Here is a 24,285-nt window from a genome sequence, read left to right as displayed (position 1 = left end):
TCTTACACTGATGTTCCTTGATTTACACTGTTAAATGGTTCATTAACATGTAATTCTAGCTAAGAATTACATTTGAGACTCCTTGCTCAGATTTTGGTTAACAGTACAAATCTTTCAGAAATTCAAGTTCTTATTAATCAATAATTTGTCAGCTAGGACACATTCAGCCATCAGCTGCAACTACAGAATAGGTGCACTGTCTCAGCGCTTTGGAAAGACATAATCTAGAACACTACTAGCAGACAATATATGTTACTAGACAGCATATGTGCAGTACAGCAAGACAAAAACATACATTCATGTGTGCCGCACACCAGCCGGAGAAAGAGGATTTCACCGCCCACGGTCAGAAGGGAAGGGGTAAGGAACTGAAGTAGCACCGACGAATGGGGTCAGAAGGACCAAGACAACTGATGGTTGCAAGGCAAATTTTATTATGCTACAGTGGCAGATTATATAGACTAGAAAAAGGAAGGTTGCCAGATGGTGGTTTACATTATCTACAGACTGTCTCGGCTCAAGGTTAACTTCCCTGGGAGGAAACCCATAAACCCAGAATCATCAAAAATAACCTGCATGTGCAGGGGGGAGACAGCTTTGCTTGTCTCATTTTACATTCTTTCTGATTTCTGGGCCCTGGTGATTTATCTCCCATGGAATGGAACAAGGAGGGGAACAAGTAGGGACAGTCCCTTTGAGCAGCGGCGGCATGTCTGTAGCCTGCTCTCAAGGCTGACTGCTTCCCACAGGTCCCCCTTTTTTATTTTTTAACTTTTGCTGCAAAATAATTCCATGTAGTTTAGTGCCTAGAGTAGTATACTGTTGCATGAGGATATGAAACAGACATGAGAAGATTATTATCAACAATAAGCAAATTATGGCCAGGGTAATAAATCCTGACAACCTTCCAGTAATCCAAGACTGAGCGTTTAACCACTTTAAATGATCCAGTAAAGTTTGAATTACATCTTCTGGTGAAATAAAATCAAGATGTGCATTTTGTATATCCTGAATTTCAGCATTTAATTTCTTAAGATCAAGACTAATATTATTATCTGACCAAACATTCAGCAGATGCATTTTTACTTTTTCCCATTCCCAAATACAGTCATTGTACTTTTAAGGAGTAACAAACATCCATGTATACTTTGCATGACAAGCTAAACGCATCCTCAATTTTAATGCTGCCATCTCATCTCCAATCCCCAAAATTGCGTTTTTAAATTCATCTAACTTGTTATTAATCTGTTAATCTAGGTGACTTTGTAAAGATAAAGCAAGACTGGTATGTTGAGATAACTGATTAGCAAAGTGAGCATGATGAATACTCTGTGAAAGAGCAAGACCGGCAGTAGCCGCGGTAGCAGACAGAGCAGCTGAGGCAAGTAAACTTACTATTAGCCACCCAAGAAAGCGTCTCCTTCTCTGCAAGGCTTTAGAGAGTTCCACCCATGCCTGCACTCCAGTATCTTCATACCAAGGTTCTTTCAGATGTACAGGCACCATAACATATATGGGTTACTTTAGTATAAGCACAGATTGCGTTCCTGCAGAAGGGAACATACAACTGCTAAAAATACAATTAACACAGCTAATATTATATCCTCCTTTGGAAGAATTACCAATGTTAATAGAACCAAACAGCACAAGTTATAACAGGTGTATTGGAATAAGTTAGAGATAGTTTCCATATATCCCAGTTCTTTTGAAATGTGATAAACCTATCTATGATGAGAATAGAAGAGATAAGAATTGACCCCTTGGTATAATCTATAGTACACCATATTTGGTTATTATTCCAAGATGCATTGCAACGTTCAAAAGTGGATCCAGGAAAGTTAACGGTCATAAAAGGAGGAAATTGATTTTTTGATTTTCTGTTAAGAATAGTAACCTTATGTCCAGCTATAAGTATCCCTTGTCCTCCAAGTAAACGCTTCATACAGAAATAATTTCCTGAATCTTCACCTATAACCTTGGCTATAGTAATAGTGGAATCCCTAAGTGGTGAGGCGTATGAGATTTGACCTCTAATATTAATAGGTTGCCCATTTTATACCAAATGATGGTATCCTTAAGATCCTCTCGTCGGCTGGTAGCCGGGCATATAAGAGTAATGTTGGTTCCTGTAAAATGAAGGATGCCTGGAGAGCCTGACAAACTAATTGATTGATCCGTTCCCTCATAAACATCTGTATGCTCATAACTAATAGCCTTTACACATCCAGTTTCCAGATTCAATGGGCTAAGACAGACAGGATGGGTACTAAACCAGTTAGTATAATTAACAGACATATTGATTTGTTTTATATTCCCAATAAGAGGCCCATAAACAGTTATCATTGTAAAATACAGGAAACTCTGCTTCAGACTAAGATATGGGTTGTAATGGTGGAGGATCAGGTACATAGGCCCAGTAAGTTGCTGCATTAACAGAGGGAACACATGAAATGGTTGCCAACATAGCCAAAAATAAAGTTACAGGTGTAACAGGATTATTCTGTTGTTTCACTAACTCTTGAGCTCGTGAAACTAATTGTTTAATTTGTCCCCAAGTTGGAACATCACTCCTTTGAGTCGTCCTGGCAAGTGGTCTCCTCTTCTTCTTCTCTTTCTGAATCAACACTGTCAAATTTTCGGGAGAGATGCAGAGCTTCTTCATTTTCTGAACTAGTTGTGAGCTGTGGTGAGCCGTCTATTTGCTTGACTAAGCGCTCAGGAAGCCAACGAGGTCCAGGCGCTGATCTGGGAAAGATACACACGTGACCACGTCCCCAAATCAACACAGGATCAGGACCACGCCAAGTGCTGGTTAACGGATCTTTCCAGAGGATCTCCGGAGATTGAGAGGCCAATCTTGGCTCAGCCACCAACCTTTCCCCTGCAGAGCAGCCAAATTTGTCAACAGTGAGAAAATTTAAAATAAACAGAGCATGATTTACAAGGTTATGTGGTGTTGTTCTATACAATTCCCCCTTTTTATTTTTTCAATAGTTAGCTTTAAAGATCTATTTGCACGTTCTATAATACCTTGTCCTTGAGGGTTATATGGAATGCCTGTAATATGGGTAATTTGTAATGAATTACAAAATGTTGCAAAAGCAGCACTAGAGTAAGCGGGCCCATTATCTGTTTTAATAATTTTGGGAAGGTTCATGAAAGCAAAACAGTGTAATAAACGAGTGATAACATGTTTAGTAGCTTCTCTGGTCTGTGCTGTAGCACAGAGGAAACCAGAATAAGTATCGATAGTGACATGAACAAACTGTAATTTCCCAAAAGACAGGATATGAGTAACATCTATTTGCCATAAATGTCTAGGTAATAATCCACGAGGATTAACAACATAATGTGGAACAGGAAGGTGAGGTAAGCATTGTGGGCATTGCTTAACAATTTGTCGGGCGGCTTCACGAGTAAGGGAAAATTGTGTGTGTAATGTAGCCACCGACTGATGGTGTAAAGCGTGCAATTGCTGTGCTGCTTGTGAAGCAGTTTGATCATAACTTACCATAATATGAGGGTGTCCAGGACATGGACCATGAGTATCAACAGTATGAAGATAATGAATGCAGTACATTAGCCATTCTTGACAGCATGACAAATGGAAAGGAGGAGTACGGTAAATTGGGACATGTCCTGCTTTAGGGAAAAGAGATTGAGGAGGAGGAGTAACTTCAACTCTATTCTTGGGAGGAAAATGTACAGGATAAAGATCACATTTAGATCGAGTTAAAACATCTGCAGTCGCATTAAGTTTAGTCAATGGACCAGGCAAGTTAGAATGAGCACGGATATACAGACCTGCAACAGGACCATCGTGGGAACGAATAAGCTGTTGAAGCAAACGAAAAGAGGATGATAATTCAGGGTCATTAGTGTGTCCTATGGTCGCAGTCTCCAGAAGAAATAGTAAGCTAATAAGATATTTACTATCAGAAAACAAATTAAAAGATATAGAAGGCAAATGTTTAAAAGCCATAATGACAGCAAACAGTTCAACACGTTAAGCTGAAGTCAAGGAAGTTTCTTTAATGAGTTTTGTTCCGTCATCAAAGATTACAGTAGCCACTCCTGAAGAAGAACCGTCTGTAAAAACCAAAGGTACATGAGGAACAGGCTGTTGCCTAATTATAGAAGGAAAGATATGAGTTAAGTTTGCTGAATTGGATCAATTTATCAGCAGGGTAATGGCATTCCAAGGTACCTGAAAATTCTGCAAGAGCAAGACCCCATTCATTACTATGTTGAAAAAGCCAATTTTGTTGACTAACTGAATAAGGGATAATAATTTGAGAAGGTTCTATACTTATAGGTTGTAAGCATCTAGTTCTACCTTGCATTATTAAATTACTAATAAGTTCATAATAAGGGTTAATAACTTTAGAGGGTGTAGTTTTCATATGAATCTATTCAATAATTCCAACAGTTTGCCATAAGACGGCAGTAGGCACATGAGGAGTTGGACAAATTATTAAGAAAATTGGAAGGTGAGTATGAATTCTAGTTAATTGTGTAGAACTGATAGATCTATTGACTATTTGTAAAGCTTGAAACCCTTCTGGAGTCATAGAGCGTGAAGAAGAAGGATCTGAGTCACCTTTAAGAATATCAAACAAAGGCTGTAATTGAGCAGTAGTAAGTTTTAAGGAAGGCCTTAGCCAATTAATATCTCCAAGTAATTTTTGAAAATCATTTAATGTTTTTAAATTATCAACTCGAATTTGCAGTTTTTGAGGCCTAATAGTAGTGTTATCAATATATTTCCCCAAATATAAAAATGGAGATTGTCTTTGAATTTTTTTTGAGGCAATGACCAAGCCAAATGATTGTAAGGACTGTTGTAAGAATTGAAAAGCAGTCTCTAATAAAGAAATATTATCAGTGGCTAAAAGTATATCATCCATATAATGTATGAGATATAACGATGGAAACCTTTTTCTCACAGGAGTCAAGGCCTGAGCCACATATTTTTGGCATAATGTAGGACTATTTGCCATGCCCTGAGGCAATACTTTCCATTGAAATCTCCTCATGGGTTCCTTAAAATTTAAGGAAGGCAAGCTAAAAGCAAAATGTTTTCTATCTTCAGGAAACAAAGGAATAGTGAAAAAACAATCTTTTAAATCTATAACTAAAAGGTGATAATTGTGTGGTATGGCTGTTGGAGAGGGTAGGCCTGGTTGAAGAGCTCCCATTGTTAGCATAGTTTTATTAACAGCTCTTAGATTCTGTAATAACCTATATTTTCCAGATTTTTTCTTGATAATAAAAATAGGAGTATTCCAAGGACTACAGGAAATTTCTAAATGCCCTAATTGTTCCAGTACTAATTGTTCTGCAGCTTCTAATTTCTCCTTTGTGAGGGGCCATTGGTCCACCCATACAGGGTCATCAGTCAGCCAAGTAATTGGATCAGCAGTGAGTGGAGGAGAATCCAAGGCCCCTAAGAAAAAACCAAACCTTGTCTATCATTTTTTATTTTCACATCAATAGGATAGACAGTTCCTTGTTGATTTGTTCCCAGCCCTTTCGTGGGAAGAAATCCTTGATCCAACAACATATTAGAGACTTGGGAATTTGGACTATAAAGTAATACTCCCATTTCTTTTAATATATCTCGGCCCCAGAGGTTTAAAGGCAGCCCAGGCAAAACATAAGGCTGGAAGTATCCTGAAAGGCCCTCACTATCTTGCCATAATAATAACTGACTACTTTGCATAGGAGAAGAACTTTGTCCTATTCCTTGATGTTCTGTAATAGTAGGACTAATGGGCCAATGTTTAGGCCAGTGTACCTGCGTCATAACAGAGACATCAGCTCCAGTGTCTAACAAACCTGAAAAAACCTTTCCATTAATGGTTCATTTCATTTCTGGACATTCTTTCCCTACCTTCTGAATCCAGTAGGCAGCATTAGATGATCCAAAAGCCTTTGTTTCTCTCTTTTGATGTTGTAAAATTTGTCCATGAGGTACAAAGGGCAAAAGTAGCAATTGTGCAATTTTATCACCAGGAGAAATAGTTATTATGTTTTTAATAGTTTGTGCCATGACTTTTATTTCTCCTTCATAGTCAGAATCTATGACTCCTGGTATAATAGTTAAACCTTTCATGGTGACACTACTTCTTCCCAATAATAGTCCCATCAAACCCTTGGGTAAAGGTCCATAGATGCCCATAGAGAGGGCCTGAGGACCCATTTCAGGAGTTAATACATAGCGGGCGCAGGTACTGAGCTCCAGTCCTGCGCTTCCTGGTGTTGCTCTGGAGAGCAAGGATATTGTATGTTTTTGTTTTTGGTTAATGTCTGATTAATAATTTGAGGAGGATACACCGACACTGCCCTTATTATTTGTTGGGGCCGGGGAAGGCCCCGGGAGGAGTTTCCTGACAGTGGTGTCCCACCGTTGTGGGCCACTGAGCAACAATCTTGTGCCCAGTGTTTTCCCCTATTGCATTTAGGGCATAAACCAGGGATTTTCTGACCATCTGGAGGTTTTTGAGTAGGGAAGGAAGGACTAGGGTTAGAATTAAAAGATCTACATTCTCTAGCAAAATGACCTGCCTTTCCGCATTTAAAACAAGTCTTTGTTTTCTTTTGATTGTTTTTAAACCCCACTTTAGTTAATGCTGCAGCCATAGCAGCACCCTGTATATAAGCAGGCCCAATGTCTGCACAAAGGCGAATATAATCCTCCAATGTTCCCTGTTTTCTCCAAGGTCGAATCGCAGCCTGAGACGCATTATTAGCATTCTCAAAAGCAAGCTGCTTAACTACAATTGTACCAGTGAGTCCGTCCACAATGAGTCTCCCCACCGCCTGTGACAACCTATCTACAAGATCAGCATATGGTTCATCAGGTCCCTGTCTAATTGTTGAAAGATCCTCAGTTTTGTGTGTAGAAGGTCATTTCCTCCAGGCTTGTAATGCCAAATGATTTATTTGAGGATAAGCAACAAAGGGATAAGTTAATTGATCTTGTAAAGAAATACATTGTCCTTCCCCAATCAGTATATGATAATCAACTGCAATATTATGGGCAGCATTCTTTTCTGCTTGTTCAGCAGCCCGTTCATAAAAATCAAACTTCCATATTAAATAATCTCCACCATTTAAACAAGCTCGTGCAATAGACTTCCAATCAGCGGGGGGAAGAGCTTCTCCTGTCAACCACAGCAGCAGTAAAAGGAGCAGTGGGCCCATGTTGAGCACAGGCAGATTTTCAATCTTTCAAAACTTTCAAAGGGAGAGCCTGATGCTCCCTAGTAGCTTGTTGAGGATTATTAGGACCAGGTCTTTCTATGACGGGACAACAGAAAATAGGATCTTCTCCTCGTTTTATGGCTCCTTGTACAGCGCGCTGCAAGGGACTGAGCATTTTTACAGATGTAGATTTTTGAGGAAGACAGTCCTTATTAACCTGCAGCTTTTTCACTGACTTATCTATCACAGCCATTAGAAAATCATCCTCAGGATATTTCTCTCTTATATGTTTAAAAGCCTCATCTGTTAAGTCAAAATGTTCCTCTTCATCTAAAATATTTAAATTAATTAGCTCTTTCAGTTTAGGAAGTGGCGACACGGTAGCTGATACTACAGTCTCTCCTGCCAGAGGCTTATGTTTTTCTGACTTTACATTCAAATCAACACTATCATGAGAAGAATCTAAACATATTTTTATCAGATTCCACAAACTATATGTAACAACAGGAGTATGAGTAGGCCCTCGAGCCTCATAATAATTTTTTAAATCTTCTCCAACTTTCTGCCAGATTTCTATGTCAACAGAGCCGCCATCAGGAAACCAGGGAGATACACCATGGATATGCTGTAAAAATTCAGTCAACTGTGAGGTAGAAACTTTATTACCCCGAGCTTTAAGCATGGAAAGTAAAACCTGAGCAAATAATTCACACTCCTTTGAGCCCTTTTGCCCCATCTTATTTTACTTCTGACTATTGCCTTATGCCTCTATTAGTTTCACTTTTACTGGTGGCCACACATATTTTGCATAAGGGTTCTCTTACCTGCACTTTCTTTTTCTTTTAATTGCCTTCACGCTTCAGGTCCCTGTTCGAGTGCCACTTGCCGCGGACCAGCCGGAGAAAGAGGATTTCACCGCCCAGGGTCAGAAGGGAAGGGGTAAGGAACTGAAGTAGCACCGACGAATGGGGTCAGAAGGACCAAGACAACTGATGGTTGCAAGGCAAACTTTATTATGCTACAGTGGCAGATTATATAGACTAGAAAAAGGAAGGTTGCCAGATGGTGGTTTACATTATCTACAGACTGTCTCGGCTCAAGGTTAACTTCCCTGGGAGGAAACCCATAAACCCAGAATCATCAAAAATAACCTGCATGTGCAGGCGGGAGACAGCTTTGCTTGTCTCATTTTACATTCTTTCTGATCTCTGGGCCCTGGTGATTTATCTCCCATGGAATGGAACAAGGAGGGGAACAAGTAGGGACAGTCCCTTCGAGCAGCGGCCGCATGCCTGGCATGTCCGTAGCCTGCTCTCAAGGCTGACTGCTTCCCACACATATGTTGCCTTGTTTAAGCCTCAAGCCCTCGATCCTTTGTTGAAATACAATAATTTCATTCCTATGGTTTTCAATACCAGAAACTCAACTTCCAGGAGGGCTAAAGTCTAATTTGTACTCCAAACCAAGTAGCAGTGCAGTTCGCTACTACTGAGGCTGAATCCATAAAGACTTCAAGACCACGTCCAGAAGGCAAGTTATTATATATAACACCCTAGAAGGTCTGAAACATAATTATCATACACATAGCTGGTCCTTCAGAGCTTTTTACCTATAGCATGTTTTTTGATGAATTTTATTTAATGTACTGGAGATAACTGTGACTTACTGATCAAATATTTGAATACTTATACTTACCTGGGATTTCATTTCTGCTGAAAGAAAAAGGAAGAACAGGACTCACTTAAAAAAAAAAACTTTAGAAATGAAAGTAAAAATCTTACCCCACACTATCATTTTTGGAAGCAGCATAGAGGGGCAGTCAACGGTAAAACACTGGTGAAATAGGTCAAAACTCTAGGCCAAAAATCCATTATTATTATCATCAGTGACAGTACCACAACTGTGCCCTTCGTAATTAATAATCACTCCTAAGAATCTTCATTTGGCACCAGATGATGTGTTTAAGAGAAACAGTCTGGGAGGTTTTGAATCAGACTTGGTTTTTTGTTAGCCAAGTTACAGGAGAATTTTTAAAGTGGGGGGAAGGGAAGAAGGAAATGGACCAGGAAAAGAATTTAAGCCATCATCTATAAACCAACAAAGCACTAATAGTTCCAAACATTATGTCAGACACTAAAATGACTGATATAGCCTCAAGTGGTTTATAAAACCTATAAAAAGACTACACCAGCAAAGTCCCCATTTATCTGTAGAGTTCAGAAACTGAAACAGGGAATATTTTAGCTTAAAACCTTATCTCAAGAGAATCATATACACTTCACATGAATAAAAATACCTGAAACCAAACGTTTTAAAAAGCTCCAATACCCAAAATATAAAGAAAAATATAATTCAGAAGACTCAATCAATCCATAATAATCACAGAACGGCTGGGCAATCTCTATCTCCCTTCCACACTAACCATCCATCCCATGGAAGACCAAGGGAGATCAGACCTTCCAGACTTACCTTCCAGACCTTCCAGACACCTGGCTGCTGCAAAATTCTATGGAGACTCCTTGTGGAACAGCAGTTTCCCACCTCTTGTGTCTCTCCCTATCATGATCATGCAGGAAGCAAGTCTGGCTGTGCTATTTCTTATCATTGTCTGTCACCCATCTGCAGCATGGTATTGTACAGATAGGGAAAAAGTAGTTCCCTTTCCCCCAGAAGGTTGAGGCTCAGGTACAGGGGTAATTCTCCTGTGCACACAGTCATTATTTAGGCCGACTCAGTGACTTCAACAGGCTTAATCATGTGATCAGGTTTGTTGCCAGCTGCATAATGCTCCCACATCTGTAGATAGAGCCGCTCTAGTTCCATTGTGTATTGTTTGGTGTTGAACAGAGGGCTAGATGTTCTCTGCTTCCAGACTGCCACGAATTTTCTTCAGGTATTCTAGATCAGTTCCCAGTTTCACAGCTATGTCTTCATATTCTTGTCTATTTTTAGCAATAAGCTCAAGACAGCCTAAACAAGTGAGCTGGGAAGCTGCAACTCGGGAAGCAAGAGTCTCTCCTGGCATAGTCACCATGGGTGTCCCTGACCAAAGGACATCCATCCCTGTGGTGTGTCCATTACAGAGTGGAGTGTCCAAGCAGACATCAGCCAGCTGGCCTCTCCGAACATGTTCCCCTTTAGGAGCAACAGGTGAAAAAATGATACAGTTCTGGGGAAGGCCCATATTTTGTGCGTACTGTTGAATATTAGGTTCTCCTACTGCTGGAAAACGCAACAGCCACAGTACACTATTGGGAACACGCTTCAGAATATTTGCCCACATCTGCAAAGTAGATGGGTCAATTTTATATAACTGATTGAAGTTACAGTACACAATGGCATCTTCCGGTAACCCGTACTGAGGACGTGTGGTTACAATAATGGTACAGGGAACCTCCTCTCCAGTGGCAGCCTTAATGTTGATCTGGGTAGTTGCCAGTCCATTGCTAAGACTGAATCCATTAATTGTTATCTGAATTTGTCCTCTGTTAATCATTTCAATAACTGCCTCTGCAATAGTATTCATAGGAATGACAGGCATATTAAGAGCTGTATTACTGCTGTCTGCATTGTCTCCTCCATCAGGACATTTCATCTTGACAATTTGCACATCTGGGAGACTATCAAGAAATGCTTTGAGGTCGATGCCATTCAGCACAATCCGATTGTCATAAATGTGCCCATTGGACTTAAAATCGATGACTGCTTTCTTCTTCAGGTGAGGGAACATATTAGCATGATCACCAATAAAGAAAGTATGGGGCATATAAGCCAGTTTCTCAGAATACTGCTCAGCAACTTCAGCAGGTGAAGTTTCCTGATCAGTGATGATATAATCCATGAAAAGCACGCCACTGGTCCCAGGGTAGCCCAGCCACATTGCCTGAATAGGAGCTGGCCTGAGAGCAAAGAGTTCATTTCGAGCACCCCTGGTATAACCATTCATATTTACAAGGATGTGTATACCATCTTGATGGATGCGATCAGCTGCTTTCCCATTGCATGGAATCTGAGAAAGATCAATGAAATGATGGGCTTCTGCCATCACCTTTGCTCGGAAGTTTGTGTCATCATCTGGGCTCAGGGCATAACAGAATACCTCAAATTTATCAGGATTGTGCATGCCTGGAATAGACTGCATAAGATGAGAAGTAGGATGATTCCCAAAGTCAGAACTCACGTATCCTACACGCAGTCGACCATCACTGAGCTTCAAGTCTTTTGGATGTTCATATGGTGGTTTATGAAGGACATTGATCTCATCCAAGCAGAGGTTCCCATGGCTCTCAGCAATAGCCTTCCTGAAGCCATGAGAAAGAGGATACAGCATACTATGATGAGGCTGCACAGAAGGCAACCTATTCTTCTCCAGCTGGTCAGCCACAATGCTGACCAACTTCTTCATTCGCTCATCATAGTCTGTCCAATCACAGACAATCTGCAGGCAATGAGCCAAATCACAATAAGCGTCGGGAAAATCAGGTTCAAGCTTCAGAGCAGTGTGATAAGAAGCAATTGCTTCTGGAATATTCCCTGAATACTTGTGAATGGAAGCCAGACTGCTGTGGGCATCCGCAAATGCAGGGTTAATCTGAATGGCACGAGTATAACACTGCAAGACTCCCTGAACATCTTGCATCTCCTTTAGAGTGTTTCCCATGTTACAGTAGGCATCAGCAAAGGTAGGACTGATTCGAACAGCCTCCTTATAATGCATCAGAGCTTCCTGCAGTTTTCCCTGCTTCTGCAATACACTTGCTAAATTTGAATGGGCAACAGCAAACTCTGGGAAGACTTCTAATGCTTTACAATACAAGCGAACTGCCTCTTCAATGTTTCCCTGGTCTCCTTTGATATTGGCTAGGTTATTCAGAGAGTCTGCATGGGTGGGACACAGCCGCAGAGCTGTATTATAACAATCTTCTGCTTCAGCAACACTGCCCTTCTCTTCCAGAGCGTTGGCTAGGTTGCAGTAAGCATCAGGGAAATGTGGTTGCAATTCAATAGCTCGCCTGTAGGTGTCTATTGCCAGATCTATCAGGCCTACGCTCATAGTATACACAAGCCAGGTTGGCATGTACCACTGCATGATTTGGGCTCAAGCTTAGGGCACAAAGGTAAGCTGCCACAGCTCTGTGAAAAATCCGTGCCTCTTTGAAGACATTTCCTAAGTTGATATAAGCATCCAGAAAATTGGGGTCAAGGGTGACAGCCTTTTCAAAGTGATGAATTGCAAGGCAAATCTCCCCTTGTGCATTGAAAACACAGCCAAGATTACTCCAAGCTACCGCAAAGTTCGGTTGCATCTCCATTGCTTTCAAATAACATGCCTTGGCTCCTTCCAAGCGACCCAGGGCTTTGAGCAGGTTCCCCAGGTCACTGCGAACACAGTACACATCAGGATTGCACTGAATAGCAGAGACATAAGCTTGTACTGCCCCTTCCATGTCGCCTGCTGCTACCAAAGCAGCTGCCAGGTTAATATAACCACTGATGAAATCTGGTTTGAGATGCAATGCATGCCGGTAATGCTCAGTTGCTTCCTGCAACTGCCCTCTTTCCTTGTACACATTCCCCAAATTCGAATAGGCTTCTGCCAGAAGAGGGTTCTGTTTAATTGCCAGAGTACTAAAGTGGGCAGATTTGTCCAGCCTTCGACACTGGAAGTGTAGAGATGAAAGTAATAAAAGTACTCCAGTATTGTCTGGCTCTTGTCTCCACAGCTGCATGCAGTGTCTCTCAGCTGCCTCAAAATTTCCTGCCTGATATTCTCGATGTGCCAACTCAGCTAACCCTTGGAAGGAAAGCATACGTTTCGTTGGTTCTGTGCTGTCGGCCACATTGCCCACAGAAGACGCCATCTGGAGCTTCTGGAGAGAGTGAGAAAAGGGGGTAATTGAGTCCCCCTGCCGCCACTACTGGCAAGAATGTTTCTAGAGGTAGGAAATATGAGGGCAGCAGACGTACCACCGCTTTGGCAGGCTTAAGCAGCGGCAACAGTTATAGGCACCGAAACTTAGGAACTCTGGTTGGCCATCTACCTCTCATGCTCTTGAAATCTTAATTCTTAACCCTGCCCTCTTCCACCATTTTTCTCCTAATCAGGGAATAAAAATTACCTATATACTTGCCTTAGAAGAAATCAAAAGTCAGTAGTCCAAACACTTTTTAAAATTTTGTTTTCTGTCCAGTTGGAAAGGAAATACATGATTGACTTTACTTCATCATTCATATAGTCAATGTGGAAAACATTAGGGCTGTGAATTTCAATACAGTAAGATCAGAAAATTTTAAATTGGCCTTCCCAAACCACTAATAAGTAACCGATGTTGTATATAATGCTAAAATCTTAGAGACTGAGTTTGATATTTTAAAAGTTCTGAAAGGATTAGCTAATTTCTCCTCATCATATTTCTCATGCCTCAAACCTGAGTATTACTTTTTTTAAAATAAATTTATTTATCTTTATTTATTTATTTTTATTTTGGCTGCGTTGGGTCTTCAATGCTGCGTGCAGACTTTCTCTAGTTGCGGCGAGCGGGGGCTACTCTGTTGCGGTGCCCGGGCTTCTCATCACAGCAGCTTCTATTGTTGTTCCACAACTCTATGGGTTCCTTTTTAGGTCCTATGAAGAACCCTAGAAATTAGTTCATGGAATTATAGGTTTTTGCAAAATTGTCAAAAGTGAGATATTTTAACTTCCATCAGGTAAGACCAGTGTCTCTTTCTTTGCCAATTTTCCTTCTATCATATTCCGCTATGTTGGATCATACTGGAATGACCACAGGCTTTTTTGAAATCTGGCTAAGGAGGTTTTATTTTTTCTGTGGTACGCGGGCCTCTCACTGTTGTGGCCTCTCCCGTTGTGGAGCACAGGCTCTGGACGCACAGGCTCAGCGGCCGTGGCTCACGGGGCTAGCCGCTCCGCGGCATGTGGGATCTTCCCGGACCAGGACATGAACCTGTGTCCCCTGCGTCGGCAGGTGGACTCTCAAGCACTGTGTCACTAGGGAAGCCCTAAGGAGATGTTTTAAGTGAGGCTATTATGTGATTTTCAGACAACGCCATATGTAATTGACTATATACTATCCCATTACAGGAATAACTTCCAGTACTCATACTGACTACTCTACTGACTTAACTAGCACAAGACACAGAAGCATAAGGACAAAAACCACCTTACAATATTGCCATGTCTTGCACTTCACAGCTCTCAAAGCATGTGTGTTTGAAGAAGATAAAAAGAACTGAAAAGTACAAAACCAGAAGCTATTCTGTGGAAAATTATTTCAATCATCAGGCATGTGAAAGATAAGTCAAAGATTCAGTTCTCATCAATGCTTAGTCAAAACGGAAATTTTCTTCTGTCAAGAATATACTCCAGGGGCTTCCCTGATAGCACAGTGGTTAAGAAGCCACCTGCCAATGCAGGGGACAAGGGTTTGAGCCCTGGTCCAGGAAGATCCCACATGCCACGGAGCAACTAAGCCGGTGTGCCACAACTACGGAACCTGCGCTCTAGAGCCCGTGAGCCACGACTACTGAGCCTGCGAGCCACAACTACTGAAGCCTGCGTGCCTAGTGCCCGTGCTCTGCAACAAGAGAAGCCACCGCAATGAGAAGCCTGTGCACCGCAACGAAGACCCAACACAGCCAAAAATAAATAAATAAATAAAAGAATATACTCCATCAACAATGTGTGTAATGGAATGGTGTGAATGAGTATTTTATCAGAATTCCTGTAATGCACAAACCTATAGCAGTACTGAAATCAGTAATGCATTTATAATAGTAAATATTTATGAGGAAGTAATCCATAGAGGTTTTCTCAAAGTTAACAATGAAAATTAATGTGACATTATCAATAATAAATTGTGAAACTGAAATAAACTTTTCTAAACTATTAATAACTAGAAGCAAATTCTAATCAACCATGTTACAAGAAATCTATGTCTAAAAACTACAAAGTTTATTTCTTAAAATTTTATTTCGAAAATACATAAACTGTCGTATGAGGAGGCAGTTAAAGAATATATAGCTAAAAGAGTGGGGGAAAAGTTTTATAGAGACACATGTGGCAGTAGTTAATTTTTAAATGTCATTTTTCTAGATTTTGTGACACCTATAGTATTGATATTTGAAAGCATTTAAAAAATTGGAATTTGAAGATTTGCTACTGCCAGGTAGCATAAAATATTTTGAAGCAAAACAACGTTTACACTGAGAAAAACAAAAAAAGCCAAATAAAATAGCCAGCATTCAATCAAGAAGTTCTAGACAAACCAAGAGATAGAATCATATGACTAAAATTCTAAGAAAAGAACAGATAATACAAAAATATTTATATAAGATACTGTGTATCTTTATCAGGAAAAGTCTATCAAGAAAAGACTTTAAAATCATCAGAATTAATATATTTTATTTATTTGTGTATTATATTTATATAGATATTTATATATTTATATAAAGAACTTAAAGATAAAGACCTAGTTAAGGCAGTGACAATAGCAGTAGCAGTGGGAGTGAAAAGAAATGGTTATATTCAAGCATATTTTGTCAGGAAAAGTTCAAGATCAAATGTCTGACTGCATACATGGGATGGATAGACGGAGTGGGAAAAATCAAAGTTAACTATAGAGGTTCTAGTGAAGATGGGGTTGCCGTCACCCAACCCAAGGGGCTGCGATCATCCCCAAGGTCTAGGAGCCTCAATGGGAAGGTCATGGTCAGAGGCAAAGTTAATTGGTGGGAAAATAAGACTCCCAGTCTCTCCATCTCCTTATACCAGTTTTTTTTAAACATCTTTATTGGAGTATAATTGCTTTACAATGGTGTGTTAGTTCCTGCTTTATAACAAAGTAAATCAGTTATACATATGTCCCCATATCTCTTCCCTCTTGCATCTCCCTCCCTCCCACCCTCCCTATCCCACCCCTCTAGGTGGTCACAAAGCACCAAGCGCATCTCCCTGTGCTATGCAGCTGCTTCCCACTAGCTATCTATTCCTTATACCAGTTTTGTTTTTCTGCTCATATACGTAGCAGCATTTCATTCAAGGGGAAAGTCATTGATCTGACTGGTCAAATTAAACAACATAGTTCAAGGCACATTTACAGTGGTTAGTTCCTCCACAATTTAGAAAGTCACATTCACAATTTCCCTCTTCCTGCGCCGCGGAACACATTGGCCATTCCTCCAAAGTTTCCACTCCGCAGAGTGGACCAGAGATGACATTAGCCCAGAACTGAGAGCTTGGCATGAGATGGTGTCAGCCCCACATAGAGCTCTGGCATAAGTTATAACCCAGCCCAACTCTACAGAGAGCTCTGCATGGAATCCTGGGAGTAAACTCAGCCATAATAATGTGATTCTGTTTTTCATTTGCTTTTCTTCCTTGATTAACTTTCCCTGGCCACTCTGACAAACGAACTTTCAGGCATTCCTGGGCCACTCACTAACTTTATTCCATTTAATGTCATCCAGATTCCCAAGAAAATTACTAACTATAAGGAGGGAAATTTGGAACATGGTGAGTTTTAGATGCCTGAAATATACAGGTCATTGAATCCAGTTAAGTAGCAAATTATCTGGATTTCAAATATGCCAGTAGAATAGCAGACTAAGCTCAATTTAATGTACTCTTACTGGAGACACATGTAAATTCTGGGTCAATTTTGAAAAAGTTAAAAGCACATAGCTGAGATTAAAAGAAAGAAAGGAACGCCTGCATGTTTCAGAAAGTAACAGAGAAATTAAATCCAGAGAAAGAAGAGCGGACTGATGTCTGTGGGTTCCGTTCCTTAGTATAGGCCTTATGTAAATAGGAGCTGGAGCTAGAAATCTAACATTACCCTGAGGCCAGGAATTTAGACTCAGGATGGAACAATATTGAGAAGTTGGTACAGATATCCTACAGAAATTTCATGAGGAACTGCTTAGTCCATTAAGAGGGCCAAGGGCGGTCGTGAGGAAGATTGATATCTCTTGAAAACCTTCAGGTACAGAAAACATCAACACCTCTGAAAAGTAGGCCTGTCCTTCCCAGCGTTGTGATGGCCAGGTTGTCACTACCTGTAAGGCCCTGTATGAATCAGAAACTGCAAGGAGAGTAATTCAAAGAAAAACAGATGCAGGATGGGTTTGGCAATAAATCCTAGGACCCTATCAGAAACAAAATTAAAACCACTCTAAAGGGAAATTTTAACAAACCAGAGCAGATAGTATCCTAACCAGAATAGAATAATAATTCTGAGGAAGTTACTTTAGTTATTTAAGTAATATTCAATGCATTTCCATGGCCAGGCCCTTTTGAAGAATTCTAAAACATATACAAACAATTCGTTTACATCTTATATATCCCACCATCCAGAGCAAAATTCACTTAAGTACTGTACTGGTGGAAACTGGGCAGCACTATGGAGACAATAAAAAGGTGTTTACCATCAAAAAACGTGAAGGTAAGAAAGATAATGTCTAATTTTTAATTATCCTGTGGTTTATTGAAATCTTTTGGAAACCCAAAATAGAGAAAACCTAGGAGGCAATGAAGACTTAAATCTTTAGAGATTTATCAACTCATCTATAAAAGCTTTATTAATCTCTTCTTTTAATACCATTCCTGAGAGGTATAAATGTGTCCAGTGATAGGGTTGAAGAAGCCTGAGAGAATTTCAATTGTTTACTATTCTTGGTCAGCTATTAAGACCTTTCAGGAGCATCTTGATTTTCATGGCATCGTCCAACAAAAAGCAGGATATTTTACAGAAAGTCCTGGTCCACTTTTTGGCTTGCTTTTTTGTTTATGTTTTTGTTTTTTTCACATTGGGCGGTACATTAGGCTACCTATTGCATACTCCCTCATTCATGCATGCATTCATTCAAACAATATTTACTGAGTTGAGATATTTAATTAACACCCAATAAATGATGTTTAGATGAATGAATGTGCTTTTTATCAAAGTGTAAGTACTGAGAAAAATTACAGAATGTATGATCCCAGCCCCACAAAAGCCCCACAAAAGCATATAATTGTGTTGAGGATATAACATATGCTGGTGAAATAACTAATATATCATATTGGACAGTTTCTAAGTTCAAAAATGAGTTTTTATAAATAATCAGAGCCTAAGGAGGACAAAGAAGGGACAGTTCATTATGGGTTGAATCTATCAATAAATGTACATTTCAGATGAGATTTGAGATTGACCTTAAAGAAAGAAGAGGACTTAGATATATGAACAGAGAACAAAAAAGGCATGGTGATACCGTGTGCTATAGTGTGGCCAATATTTATGTTCTTCCTTAAAGATAGTCAGAGATAACCCAAATGTAACTGTTTCCATTCTCAGTATCCAAACAAAATGGCAAATTCTATCTTAGTAAAACTAATGAAAAACACAGTCTTTAACAAAGACATTGTAAAGGAAAGGGGGAGAGAAAGGCTTGCATCCCACACCACACAACAAAACTTATTTAATTATTTGTTTCATTTTCTCCCTCTGAAAATTTCCTCTCCCTCTCTCTGTACGTCTCTCTTCTCCCACATCTGGCCACACTCTACCAGCCACCTTTCCAGATCTTTCCAGAACTCTCCATCCTAGTTTCATTATGCCACAAGTTAAACATCTCACAGGTCTCCAGGATGCATCCTCATCACTTATTCCACAAAGACAGACAAAGGACACTTCTCAGGATCACGTTTCTTGGAAGGAAGAGGTCACGAGGAGTGATTATAAATACTATAAGGTGGAGAGCAGTGACTTAAAATACCATTTTTCCTCTTAGAATGTGAATACAGGGAACTTTGGGAAACTAGAAAATCTAGAAAGGATTCATTGATAATTATTTATTTTCAATGAATAAAATAAAATGTAATAATACGGCTAAACTCTGACAGATTAACTTTTTCAAAAGTTGCTTTCACACAGCTTCACTATTGGAATGATTGATAAACACATCTTTCTTCTTTCTTTGCAGATACTGGCACCAAACTTTCCAACAATAAGAACCTTCCCGTAAGTCCCTTGCCAGGCAAGATTACGGTATAACAATCCAAACAGATTTTTGAAGAAGACAACTGGTTGAAAGCACAGGAAAAGAGCTGGGTTTCTCTTTTTCAACAGTCACATAATGAGTAATGTGGGAATTGGTTTACAAAGTCTCTCTCCATGAGGGGCTAAGGTTAAGATTAGAACTTCTGAGGCCAGAAGAGCAAAATAACTACAACAACCCACATATTTTCAAGAGCCGCACTTTGGATGTGAGGGACTGATTTTTCCCACTCTGTTTTCAGCAACCCAACTGGTGTCTTTAGTAAATGACATAAGAGAATACAGTGTGGCCAAGAAGGCTTAGATTTCCTTAGCCCCAAGTCAGATATTCTCAAGTGACTGTCCACTTAAATTAAAAAGAGAGATTTACAAGAGGAAACTGGATACAACTGAGTGTACTTTTATTTCAACCCTTTACCTGAATGTTTTGTTTTGTTTTCAGTTCTCCACTGAAGTTGCCTACATTAATATATTTTTAAGAACATTTCCTTAAGTTGAAGTATTCATTCAGTATATTCATTTACTATAATTGAGAAAAGCCAAATGACTTAGGCAAATTCATTTCTATATTGCCACAGCAGTGTATTGTGAACTAAATGACACCTGGCAGTTCTTTACTCAGATACTAACTCAATTAGAAGGCAGAACAAGGATACCTACCCATTCAGGGAAGGAAAGGTCACTTAGCCTCTGTAGCTGTCTTAGGTCTCTTATCATCACAGTAACAAATTGAAGACTAAAAACCATACGATCATCTCAATAGATGCAGAAAAAGCTTTTGAAAAAATTAAATATCCATTCATGGTAAAAACTCTCCAGGAAGTGGGCATAGAGGGAACATACCTCAACATAATAAAGGCCATATATGACAAGCCCATAGCTAACATACTCAATGGTGAAAAGCTGAAAGCATTTCCCCTAAGATCAGGAACAAGACAAGGATGCCCACTCTCACCACTTTTATTGAACAGAGTTTTGGAATTCCTAGCCACAGCAATCAGACAAGAAAAAATAAATAAATAAAAGGACTCCAAAATGGAAAGGAAAAAGTAAAACTGTCACTGTTTGCAGATGGCATGATACATAGAAAATCTGAAAGACACCATCAAAAAACTATTCGAGCTCAAACATGAACTTGGTAAATTTGCAGGATACAATAGATTTCTATATATAAATTTTGTATTTCTATACACTAACAGTGAACTATCAGAAAGAGAAATTAAGGAAACAATCCCATTTACAATCGCATAAAAAAGAATAAAATACATAAGAATAAACCTGCCTAAGGAGGTAAAAGACCTGTACCCAGGAAACTATATGACACTCATAAAAGAAATGAAAGATGACACAAACAGCTGGAAAGATATACCATGGTCACGGATTGGAAGAATTAATATTGTTAAAATGACCATCATACCCAAGGAAATCTACGGATTCACTGCAGTCTGTATCAACATATCAAGGGCATTTTCCACAGACCTAGAACAAATAATTTTAAAGTTTGTATGGAAACACAAAAGATCCTGAATAGCTAAAACAGTCTTGAGAAAGAAGAACACAACTGGAGGAATCATGCTCCCTGGCTTCAGACTGTGCTACAAACCTACAGCAATCAAAACAGTATGGTACCGGCACAAAAACATCCATCACTGGAACAGAATAGAGAGCCCAGAAAGAAACCCATGCACTTATGGTCAATGAATCTATGACAAAGGAGGCAAGAATATGCAATGGAGAAAAGTCTGGGCTTCCTTAGGTATGGTTTCATCAATTAATTTGTTTTCTTAAATGGACCATACTTTTCCATGTCTTTGTATACCTTGTGAGTTTTTTGGTTGAACATTTGGCTTTCAAATATTATAATGTGGTGTCTATGGAAATCAGATTCTCCCACTTTCCCAGGGTTTTCTGGGCTTTTGATTGTTGAAGGCTGTAGTAGTCTGTTTGTTTAGGGACCTTTCCAAACTAGTTTTGCAATGACTGTACTCCTTATCGTATGGAGGCACTGAAGTCTCTGTTCCTTTAGTTCATGTTTAGCTAATGTTTTGACAGAGATGTCCTTGAATTGCTGCACCTAAGACAAACAAAAACAAATATACACAAGCACATCCACATGCACACTCAAAACCACACACCTCTCCCCATTGTGCAGATTGCTGGATCACTCCTTCAACATTTAGCTGACCTGCACCGAGTTCAGGGCTCAGCCCATGGTAAAAGCTTAGAGACTCCTCTGGTGTTTTCAGAACATGCATCTTATCTTGAGTATGCATGTGGTTTTCTTAATTTCTCTGGACACATGTGTACTTTTTGTATGTTCTAAGTTCCCAAAGAATCTCCCCCAACTTTTGCTCCTGCATCTTATGTGGTCTATTGTATTTCAATGCACAGTCTTCTGCCCCAGCCATCTGTGCTTTGTTAGTTCACCTTGCACTTTTTTTGAGCAATGACCGCTGCTTTTCCAGATTGTGTTCCAGGTTAGCTAAGGCAGAGATAAGCATCTTCTGTCAGTCCTTCAGGTAGCTCCCAGACAGGTTAGAACAGATACACATAATAATCCGAGAGTATGGTTTCTTCTCCTCCCTCCTGAAGCAGGATTGAGGGTCCCATACTAGGAATGGTCTGCTGCTACTTTAAGACTATCACTGCATTAAGACCCCACCACTTTAAGACCATCACTACACTAACAGTAGATGGGGCAAGGGCAAGTAAAAATGCCACAAAGCTTTCCTGCCGTTTTCAAATTGCCTCTTCCCTGGTTCAGTATGTGTTTGGTTGCTGTAAATCTTTGCCTGATTTCAGGACTAAGAGAAACTCAAGGAACGCCACAACAAGAAACAGTATAATCAAACTCTCAGATGCCAAAAGACAGAGAAAGAATCTTTTCTCCCAAAGGAGAAAGAAAAAACAAATTTGTTACAAAGCAGGGATCCTCAAAAAGATTCATAGCTAATTTCCTATCTGAAACCACGGAAGCAAGAGGCCAGACATATTTAAAGTGCTGAAAGAAAAAATTTGTCCACCAAGAATTCTATATTTGGCCAAACTGGCTTCAAAACTTAGGGAGAAATTAACACATTCCCAGATGAACAAAGGCTGAGGGCGTTTGTTTTACAACTTCCTAACACTGCCCTATGACAAATGCTAAATTGAACCTTCAGGTTGAAATGAAAGGACACTAGACAGCAACTCAAAGCTGTATAAAGAAATAGAAATCTCCAGTAAAGATAAATACATGGGCAGATACTAAAGCCAGTATTGTGCTACTGGCTTGTAACTCTACTTTGTATTTCTTACATGATTGAAAAAACAAATGCATAAAATAATCATAAATCCATGTTATTGGGCTCACAAAGTATAAAGGTGTAATTTGTGACAACAATAATGTAAGGAGGAGGAATGGAACTGTAGAGGAACAGAGTTTCTGTGTGCTATTGAAGTTGGTTTCAATTCAAATGATATTGGTTGAACTTTAGAAGGGTAAATGTAATCTTCTTGATAACCACAAAGAAAATATCAATAGACTATATGCAAAAAGAAATGAAAAAGGAATCAAGAGTTCACTACAACAAGATCGGCTAAGCACAGAAGAAGTCAGTAATGGAGTAAATGAGGGGAAAAAATGCATAAGACGTACAGAAAACAACCAGGAAATAGACAGAATTAAGTTCTTCCTCATCAGTAATTTTTGAAAAAGTAAGTGGATTAAGCTCTCCAATAAAAAGATAAATATTGGCAGAATGGACTTTAAAAACATCCATAATCCAAGTATATGCTGTCCGCAAAAAACTCACTTGATTCCAAGAGACACAAGTTGGTTGAAAGTTAAAGCACAGAATAAAATATCCCATGCAAATAGTAACAAAAAGAAAGAAAGAGAGAGAGAGAAAAAGAAAGGAAGGAAGGAAGGAAGGAAGGAAGGAAGGAAGGAAGATAGATCTGGGATGGCTACGTTAATATCACACAAAATAAACTTTAAATCAAAACCTATCACAAGAGGAAAAGGAGGCCACTATATGTTGATAACAAGTTCAATCTATCAAGAAGATATAACAATTATAAACATATATGTACCAAACATCCCCCAAATATGTGAAGCAGACATTGACAGAATTGAAGGAAGAAATAGATAGTTCTAAAATAATAGTTGGAGATCAATACCTTGCTTTCAATAATGGATAACACATCTAGACAGAAGATCAGTAGAGAGGCAGGGGGACTGAATAACACATTAAACCACTCAACAACAGCAGAATACACATTTTTCTCAAGTACACATGGAACATTCTCCAGGAAAGACCATATGTTACGCCACAATACAAGTACCAATACATTTTTAAGAAACTGAAATCATACAAAGTATCTTCTTTAGCCACAGTGAAATGAAGGTAGAAATCAATAACAGAACCATTGGTAGCCATTTCCCATCATGCCTGCCACACATGATATAAAGCAATGAAGGGAAAAACATAATTGACCATTTAGAAAAGTGGGAAAGAGGACATACCATTGACACAGAGTGTGTGCTGTTTCCCGTTGTCAGGGATAGAAATAAATTAGCATCATTTATTCATTAGTGTGTTAATTTCTTGGTCAATCATTGGGCAGCCAGTGTTTCTGCCTGATGGGAAGATTTCCTATACTCAGTGTTGAGTGGAGACAACCTTGAAAGGGACATTTAAAAGGATTATACTGTGATGGGCTTAGCAGTACCCTTCCTCCTATGCCAGTATTTAGGCTGGGGTATTTCCATGCAGTGTGTACAATCGTAGGCCCGAGGTCACCAGAATTTAGTTGGATTCGTTTTGTTAATACATTCCCTCAGTACTTTGTCTTTTATTTCACTGTTGCATTTACTTCATTCTTTATTATCACTGCGAAACAACTTTGTTTCCTGTTCAGATGCCAAAAAGTGGATATCAATACCTCCTGAGTTTTACACATCACAGATCTGTTTTACATATCAGAGACAGAGACAGCAACTATTTCCTATGACTTTGAGACATGCTTTGAACATGTGATTAACATG

General features: G+C 39.4%; 2 protein-coding genes across 2 annotated transcripts in view; one reads left to right on the top strand and one right to left on the bottom strand.

The window, feature by feature from the left end:
* LOC307198387 (uncharacterized protein) overlaps positions 1-8,344 on the top strand; it is a 128,983-nt gene extending 120,639 nt beyond the window's left edge. Inside the window, exon 8 of the transcript XR_013831627.1 lies at positions 2,557-8,344. The gene's annotated coding sequence lies outside the window, so the exon portion shown is untranslated. The remainder of the gene's footprint in view (positions 1-2,556) is intronic.
* A 10-nt stretch (positions 8,345-8,354) lies between these two features.
* LOC307198359 (UDP-N-acetylglucosamine--peptide N-acetylglucosaminyltransferase 110 kDa subunit-like) overlaps positions 8,355-24,285 on the bottom strand; it is a 33,578-nt gene continuing 17,647 nt past the window's right edge. Inside the window, exon 2 of the mRNA XM_079945218.1 lies at positions 8,355-13,076. Within this exon, the coding sequence (XP_079801344.1) occupies positions 10,058-12,295 (2,238 nt within the window). The 5' untranslated portion in view covers positions 12,296-13,076 and the 3' untranslated portion in view covers positions 8,355-10,057. The remainder of the gene's footprint in view (positions 13,077-24,285) is intronic.

This window comes from Stenella coeruleoalba, assembly GCF_951394435.1.
Source record: "Stenella coeruleoalba genome assembly, chromosome: 1".
Lineage (NCBI taxonomy): Eukaryota > Metazoa > Chordata > Mammalia > Artiodactyla > Delphinidae > Stenella > Stenella coeruleoalba.
The sequence above is the reverse complement of the archived record's forward strand: the minus strand, read 5'-3'. Positions and strand labels throughout refer to the sequence as shown.